At 42.1% G+C, this 8,810-nt stretch overlaps 1 protein-coding gene across 1 annotated transcript; it reads right to left on the bottom strand.

Moving 5' to 3' along the window:
- Positions 1-2,583: 2,583 nt before the first annotated feature.
- On the bottom strand, positions 2,584-4,003 carry LOC121529874 (uncharacterized protein K02A2.6-like). Its single transcript, XM_041817879.1, has 2 exons — positions 3,791-4,003; positions 2,584-3,141 (listed from the first exon to the last, which is right to left on the bottom strand). Exons 1-2 carry the CDS (start codon positions 4,001-4,003, stop codon positions 2,584-2,586), a joined length of 771 nt encoding a protein of 256 aa, XP_041673813.1.
- Between the last annotated feature and the right edge of the window lie 4,807 nt (positions 4,004-8,810).

An 8,810-nucleotide genomic window follows, 5' to 3' on the forward strand; every position in this document is an offset into this window, starting at 1 on the left:
ACTGTATGCGAAATTGAAGCCTCTATTAGCGGACAGAAAATTCTCGGTCTATTTCTGGACGGACTCGCAGATTGTGCTTCACTGGCTAAAACAGCACTCAGTCACACTGTCAGCATTCGTTGGAAACCGAATCTCCGAAATTCAAGAATGGACCGCAGATGGCCAGTGGAAATTTGTACCAGGTGAGAGCAATCCGGCGGACATAGTTTCGCGCGGAGCTGCTACATCTGAGCTGGCAGCATCGCTGTGGTTCACAGGTCCACAGTTCTTGACCCAACCATCGTCCCAGTGGCCAACCACTCCGCAAATCATCGATATCGATCCAACTATTGTCAAAGCAGAGCAACGAAGGAGCACATTCACCACGGCTGTGATCAGCAATCATGTTCTCCAACAGCTGACTCACATCAGCTCATACACTCGCTGCATTCGAACCATCGCATACGTCTTTCGCTTCGCCAACTTATCAAGAGGAGTCAAAATTGTCAATCCATCGCTTACATCGGAAGAACTTCGCCGCGCATTGTTCAGCATCGTCTACAATATTCAGCAACAGTCGTTCCTTGAAGATTTTCACTCGCTGCAGAAAGCTAAGCCGCTTACAAGTCACCTAAAGTATTTAACGCCTTTTCTCGACAGCTCATCAGGACATGCTCTTATAAGGGTTGGAGGACGATTACAGAACGCCGACATCCCTGAATCTGAAAGGCATCCGCTGCTACTGCCTAGCAAATCGCACTTTGCGTGGATTTATGTACGACACTTGCATCTGAGGAATTGTCACGCAGGCCCGAAAGCTCTAGTCGCGCTAATCCGTCTGGAATACTGGATCATCAACGCCAGGGACCTGGCTCGTCGAGTGGTGCGTTCCTGTATCGCCTGCGTTCGGTTCAGACCCAAACTGGAGAACCAACTCATGGGATCGCTACCACTAGAACGAGTGCTACCGCAACAGCCGTTCCAAAGGTGTGGCGTCGACTTCTGCGGACCGTTTAACACATATCTTCGCATTAGAGGAAAGGGTCCAACAAAGTCCTACCTCGCCGTCTTCATTTGTTTGGCATCCAAGGCCGTCCATATAGAAGTCGTCTCGGATTTGTCAACCAAGGCATTTCTTGCAGCACTTAAACGGATGATCGCCAGACGGTCAATTCCAACCGACATCTTCTGCGACAACGGAACCAATTTCGTCGGAGCTGCCAACCATCTTCAAGAACTACGAGCGTTCCTTCAAGACAAAGCCACGCAAGAAGTCATTTCGTCTTATTTGTCAACTGATTTCATAACTTTCCATTTCATCCCTCCTAGAGCTGCTCACTTTGGAGGCCTTTGGGAGGCGGCGGTAAAAAGCGCCAAGAGTCTACTCTACAGAACACTGATGAATTCAAGATTCACCTTCGAGGAGCTCTGCACCATAACCACTGAAGTCGAAGCGATTCTCAACTCGCGCCCATTGTCTCCGCTGTCTCCAGATCCCAACGACTTTGGGGCACTTACGCCGGGCCGGGACTGTGTCATCAACACATGCGTCCAGCCTGGAACGATTCGACGCCGTGACCGCGAGCAAACAACAGTTTTGGCGAAGGTGGTCGCTTGAGTACCTACAGGAACTACGCTCGCGCACCAAATGGACAACACCATCGGCCAACATCAGGGCTAACACCATGGTCATCATCCACGACGACAATCTGCCTCCTCAGCGATGGAAGATTGGGCGCGTCGAGACCGTTGTTCCCGGAAAGGATGGGCTAGTTCGAGTGGCCCACATTCGAACCAGCACTGGGGTGTGCTGCCGACCAGTGCATAAGCTGGCAGTATTACCCACGGATTCTCAATCTTGTTGAAAGATGATACTTTCAAGGCGGCCGGGATGTTCGGTCAAACTCACAATATTTTTCGTCTTACATACTGTTTCTCTTTGCCTATACAAATGTAAACAAAGCTTATTAACATGTATTAACCAATCTCTGTAAATTACTCTGTTAGAACATTATGTTATTTTGCCGCTGCTAATAAAAGGCAGTTGCTGATGTTAGATCTTGGTAAACGGTTGTCTTTTTCTCGCCTGAGTTTATAGATTGTAATTAGTTTATGCACCCCCCAACCTGATATCTTGTGCAGCACAAAAGACGCTTTGTGCATTAAACAAACGTTTTTCAACATCCGATAACGCTCGGCTTGCAAATGAAATAATAAGGGATCATTGTTAGCCAAGAACTGCAATAAAACTGCTCCGAGTGCTACAGGACTGGCATCTGCTACGAGACGGGTTCGATTTCCTGGATTGAAATATTGAAGATTTGGCACATATGCCAGTCGATTCTTTAGGTTCAGAAAAGCGTTTTTCTCTGTTTCGCCCCAGCTGAATTTCGTGTCCTTCTTTAAAAGTTGACGTAGAGGTTCCGTACAGTCTGCTAGATCAGGAATAAATTTCCCTACGTACGTCACCAGGCCGAGAAAACTTCGTATCTCCTCTTTATTGATTGGCTCTCGAAATGCTTTAATAGCATCAACTTTATCGGGATCGACTTCAATGCCTCTATCGGAAAGAATGTGGCCAAGAAATTTAAGTTTTTTGCTTTTTCAAACGCATTTTTGGTCATTTAGCAGTACGTTGTTTTCCTCGAATACCTTGCGGACATCTCTTACGGTTTTGTCATGTTCCTCTTGACTTTCTCCGAAGATAATAACGTCTTCGATGTAGTTCATAACATTCGGAAAATCTACTAACAGCTGCTCGAGATGACTTTGAAAAATCTCTGGAGCAGAATTGACTCCGAACATCAATCTTTTATATCGAAAAAGTCCCATTGGTGTTATAAAGGTTGTGATTTCCCTGCTGTCTTCATCCAGTTCCTGCTGATGATAAGCGTCTTTCAAGTCTAAGCGCGAAAAGAATCGTGCACCTCTGAGTTTGGTCATAAAAGATTCAAAAGTTGGTAGTGGATAGTTTTCTCGACGAATTGCCTTGTTCGCCAGACGCATATCAACGCAGAGTCGAATATCGCCATTCTCCTTAAACGCCAGGACAATTAGGGAGGTAAGAGATTCAATAATGTCTCGCTTCAAACCTTCATCAAGCTTAACTGCAACTTTATCTTCAAGTGCCACTGGGATCCTCCGCACCGGCTGCTGAACAGGCTTGATTTGGGGACCAATGCACAGCTTTATTTCAACACCTTTCCATTTGCGAAATGGTGCGGTCGTTTCAACTCGATTGACACTTAGGCCAAGACGAATAACATTTAGCTTTATGGCTGTCTCACGCCCAGTAGTGACTGTCGTCCATTTTTAATAACAAAAAATGTAGGAATCACCTCGACATCTGGTACAGCTGATATCGGTGCTTCAAAAACACAAATTACTTCTAGTAATTGTTTTTGTGAATGTGATCTCACATTAAACACCGCCGGGGTTTTTCTTTTCAGTGTTTCCCAGTCTATATGGCTGATGGATTGAATCGCGAACCAGAATCAATAATAGAGAAACTTCTTGGCCTCCAATTTTGCAGCTGATAAGCTCTTCTTCCTCGTCACTGCTGTATTTTGTACTGTATTTTGAAGCAATTCGAGCTTTCCTTCTTCCTTTTGAAATCAGATCGACCATCTCCAGCGCAATCGTCATTTGATCGTAGCTTTAGGTTTCCATTTTTATGCTGAGGATACTGTTTCGACCTGCATCTGCGTGCAAAATGCCCTATTTTCGAGCATTTATTGCATTTGGCGAGTCGCGCCGGACAAACGGGATCACTATTGGCATGACCCATCCGACCACACCTAGAACATCCCACTTCCAGTTTGGCTTTACGAGCCTCAATTTTGTTTATTGCCTCAACGGTTGGCTTCTGCATTGCTTCGGATTGTTTGTTAATTTGCTCCTCGGCTTGACACGCCTCAACAATCTCGTCTAGGGAGTGCTCTTTACTCAGAAGTTTCTTCTTTAATTCCGGAGGTGCCCACGAGTCCAGTATTTTGTCCTTAAGACAGATTTCCTCGATTTCCATTTTCGATTCGCCAAAGAAGCATTTATACATTTGTTGTCGTAGCCGAAGAATAAATTTCGAGAAATTTTCCCCCTCCTGTGGAGCAAAATTGCGAAAAAGATGTCGTTCGAACGTGGAATTTTGCTTAGGTGAAAAATAGGCATTTAACTTCTCAATTAAAATAACGAAAACATTATTGTCCAGCTTTTCATCGTACTCAATTATTGCGCCTGGTAATGAGTATACAACAGCTCCACCCAAATGAAGTAGTTTTGTTCTCTTGGTTTTTGGTGACTCAATTTGGTCAACCTCCATAGCTATGGCGTACGCTCTTAACCATTTTTCCCATTTATTTCTGAGCACCGATTTTTCAATCGTGTCACATAGAAATGGTTTAAGAATATTATCAGTCATCTTAACTGTAAAACGAGATTGTTATTACTCAGCCTTTTACATGTTTTCTTTTTGTCGACTTGTATTTTATACACGATCGATTTAATATTTGGCTTACGCAAGACGAAACTCTTTCGCACAGCCTTCTCTTTTTACATACATATGTATATTCGTACTTATTTGCATCTGTATATGTGGCTTGCATAGATTTATCTCTCTTAATATTTTGGCTTGTATGACACTCAGCCTCTCTTTGTTAGAATAATTTCACTCTCTTTGGCTCACATACAAACGTGTGTACGTTGCTGCGATGGACTTGTTAAATTTAACACTTCATCATTTTCTACTTCTCTTTTCTTTTACTCTTTGCTTAGAGATTTCGTCTTGCGTGGAGAACATCGCCTCTGAGAGCGAAGCCTCTCACGCCAACGTAGACACAAGAACCGTTATCTTTCGTTTTGTGCTCTACTTTCGCACTCTTTTTCGTTTTTGTGTACTTACATTGGAATTATATTTTAATTCACTAGAATTAAGTTTCACTTAGAAATATATATATATATATATATATATATTTGGCACAAAATAGTAAATTTACCTCGTCGTCAATGTAACGACCCGTGATATCAAGTAATAGACCCGCACTTTAGTGTACTTAAATTCGGTTTATTTCATTTCTTTATTAACACACGTCTGTCTTGCTCGCTCACTTATTTAGAACTAAACTCTCGTCTCTCTTGACACTCATCACTCGTGTCCGCTGCTAGCATCGTCGCTCTCCTTGGCAATCTCGCTGCTCTGTGCAGATTCCCACAAGATTTAAAACCCGAATTTCAAAAACTAATTCCGTTCCTAGCAGCGAATGACGGTTCAAACCGTTTTATAACACTATTACGAGTAGGAGGCCGCTTATCCCAAGTTTCCTGTTATTCTTCCAAAGAATCATTGCTTCACATTGAAGTTAGTTGAATATCTCCACCGGCAGCACATGCGCGCTGAACCGAAGGCACTCATTGGAATCCTACGTCTTCAGGCTTGGATTGTAAACGCCAGACAAATTGTTCGAAAGATTATGCGGCGCTGCACACACTGTTACCATTATAAGCCTTGTTTAATGGAACAATTAATGGGATCACTTCCAGTTGATCGCTTTCATTTACAACATAATACCGCATTCGAAGCAAGGTGCCATATAAAAAATACATGGCCGTGTTTATATGCTTTTCGTCAAAAACAATCCACATAGAACTCATTTCAGATCTGTCTACTAATAACTTTAGTCTTTGCTTAAAGCCCTTCGTCAGTCGCAGATGCATCCCACTACGCATTTATTGTGAACATGCAACTAATTTCGTCGGTGCACGATCGCAGCTCGAGGACTTTAAGCAGCAGCTGTTCGCGGGATTCGAGTTCAAGTTCATCCCTCCGCGTGCTCCCCACTTTGGCGGCTTGTGCGAGGCCGTAGTGAAGTCCATGAAGCCTAATGATGAAAAACTTGGGCAACACTGGGCTAACGTACAAGGAGCTTCAAACGATTGGAATCGAGTCGGCGGCAATCTTAAATTCCAGACCAATGGCACCCCTCTCCGAAGACCAGAACGATGGAGAGGCGCTTAGCCCAGCGCACTTGCTGATTGGGTCCTCTTTGATGTCCGTACCAGAGCTTTCAATTAACGGGAGCAGACCATCATATCTTACACGGTGGCAACGCGTAACGTACTTGAAGCAACAGTTCTGGGAGCTATGGAGACGTGACCACCGACCCTGGTCTCCTATTGGTTTTTCCAGACTTCTCGCTTCCAACGCACTTGATGGTCATCGCCATACCAGGAAATATCTGTCTCCTGCCGGGGTCCCGTTCGTGCTTATCTCTTCACAATTTTCTTACACATAACATTAATTTCATTTCCTAATTTCCTAACCTGGGTACCACAGGAACAAATACATGATACTTATATAAATGATAACAAGAATAGATAAATAAATAAATTAATAAATAAATAATATAAGAAAGAGTTATACGAGGTAGGTATATATCTGAGATGTACGCGGCGTTACTGCTATTAGAACTTGACTATTAGAACTTGCCCTCGAGTTTCTTGAAAATATCTTTGCCAGATCACGTCAAACTCCTCTCAGCTCTTAGTTCGCTTTTACTTAGTTCGCTTTTACTTAGCTTCGCGGGAGAGAGATTTCCGAATCAAATCTGTCTTGGCAAATATGCCGAAAGTAAGCAAGAAGGGAGGTTGTCAAATAATTTCAAATTTTATTTAAAATTAATTAATTAATTTTAAATAAAACTTATAATTTAGTTAAGCGCACAAATTGTAAAAGGTAGTACACTCTCAGTGTAAAGTTGTGACTCCTTACAGATAATGGTTAAAATATGAATAGTTTGTAAACAGTAAACCTCGTTAGATCCCCGACGTGCCTTCTGTGACGTTAACCGAAGCCAACTGCCCTTTCGTTCTCTTCTCCGCTCTCGATCTCTTGATCCCACGCATCATCCCAAAATGAATGAGCGATCGTCGCAATCTAATTTTCGAAGTCACAGCTCCTGTAAACCATTGCTATTGTGACAAAAGGAAAAAATAGGCCAAATGGATCGAAAAGTCTCGCAGCCACCGAGTGTATATTTCGTTTTGTCGCACGAAGATCCAGAAAAGAATCATCAAAAAGAAATTGAAGAATTGAAAGAGGTAACCAAACCACTTTAAGTGTTATAGTTACATCTGAGTCAGCCAATAATGGTAAGCCTGCGCAATCAGATACGGAGATCTCTGGGCAGCTTAAAACCCAATTTTGCCTCTTGCAAAACCTGAGAAACTTCATCACGAAGGCTTTGAAGGTTCTCAACGCTTCCAAAGCTTTGAAGCATTTGGATAATTAGATTGCATCATCCCTCCAAGCTGCATTAAACACCGGATTGCCATAAACGGCGCTGACGAATTTCCGTATTTATATTTAACTTGAAGATCTTTAGAGTCTTAGAAAGATTATCACTTGTCGGTACATCTGTTTAATGTCCGCTGCAAGTGCAAACTTGTGCATTCTGAATCGAAAGACCGTAGAATATAACTCCTCTTGAATAGTAGGGGCCTACCAACAAGATGTCATTCAACGCAACCTGCGTAAATGTTTGGCTTGAGGCATCGAATACCACTCTCAACTTGGTTGAGGTGGTTTGTAGCCCTTTGATATATATTCCCCCATAATATCCAAATACATTTTCATTAAAGAAGGCTCTTTGTCCTTCATACGAGGAACAAAGAGTATTTGGGTCAGATTTGAAAGAGAGACGAGGCGAAAATCTGCCAGATGGCAGTCTGTGAGCATTTTTCTCAAAGTGTTGTTCACAAAGTTGCTGCTCAAGAGTATGGCCTCCACAGACCAAAATTTAGCAGGGTAGTGTCGATTGACCCCAACGCTTCTTCCTGACAGATGAGAGTTAACTTCCCTTATTTTGTATTCCGAGGCAAATCTCCTTGACACTATCTAGACGAAAACAGTTTTTGTAGGATGGGAAGTTCAGACCCTATCTTTATTTGGCACACTGACAGAGTGTGAAAAAATGAATCTACGCTGATAAGAATGCCTATTTTTGGCCTGAAGAAGAATGGATATGCCAATTAAATATTTTCAGGTATCCTCCACCCGCTTGGGTTCACCGTACTCACACCCACGTACTATCTCTTTTAATTTGTAGTCTCTAAGCTTGTTCATCGGTACTTGTGAACCAGAGTCAAGCAACGCTAGAGCCAACACAAAGTGTGTTTAACTTACATTTTCCATAATTCAACTGAATTTAATGACAGTCGACCGTACTTCTCATTATTCCATCTTCACAATTTTCCAAAACGCAAGTGGAATTAAAAGTCCCAAGAAAATATATTATTATATATGTATATCACAAAACTTGGGGAAATGGAAGACAAACGCGGCCATTTTGGAAAGAAAATGCTCGCAAAAATGTCCTGAGGTTTATTTTTGAGCAACAGGTCACAAAATTATACACTATAGAAGTCATTTTTTCTGTCTTGAGTTTGAAATCTAAATTGGGGCTCACCACGACTAAAGTTATTTAGCACAATTTTTGTCAAAGTCTATAAAGCATCCAAAACGATTCACTTTTTTTTTTAATTATTTATTTGACATATATACTGTGTACATGTAAATAAACAAATATTAGAGTAAAAGGTAGATGAGATTCGTTGAAAAGTATGTAACAGATATAAGGAAGCGTTTCCGTATAAAGTATATATATTCTTGATTAGTATCAATAGCGAAGTTAATTAAGCCATGTCCGTCCGTTTGTCCGTCTGTCTGTCCGTCCGTCTGCCCGTATGAACGCTGAGATCTCAGGAATTATAAGTGATACAAAGTTGAAATTAACCATGAAGATTCTTGAGGTTCCTACGCAGCGCAAGTTTATTATTAT

This window comes from Drosophila eugracilis, unplaced genomic scaffold (assembly GCF_018153835.1).
Source record: "Drosophila eugracilis isolate 14026-0451.02 unplaced genomic scaffold, ASM1815383v1 contig_2035, whole genome shotgun sequence".
Taxonomy (NCBI): Eukaryota; Metazoa; Arthropoda; class Insecta; order Diptera; family Drosophilidae; genus Drosophila; species Drosophila eugracilis.

Excerpts from the sequence above, each read along its gene's own strand:
- LOC121529874 (XM_041817879.1), bottom strand. The coding sequence starts at position 4,003 with ATGGAAATCGAGGAAATCTGTCTTAAGGACAAAATACTGGACTCGTGG. Across the intron at positions 3,142-3,790 it reads CTCGTAAAGCCAAACTGGAA|CCTGTTCAGCAGCCGGTGCG; the intron begins GTGGGATGTTCT and ends CCCCAAATCAAG.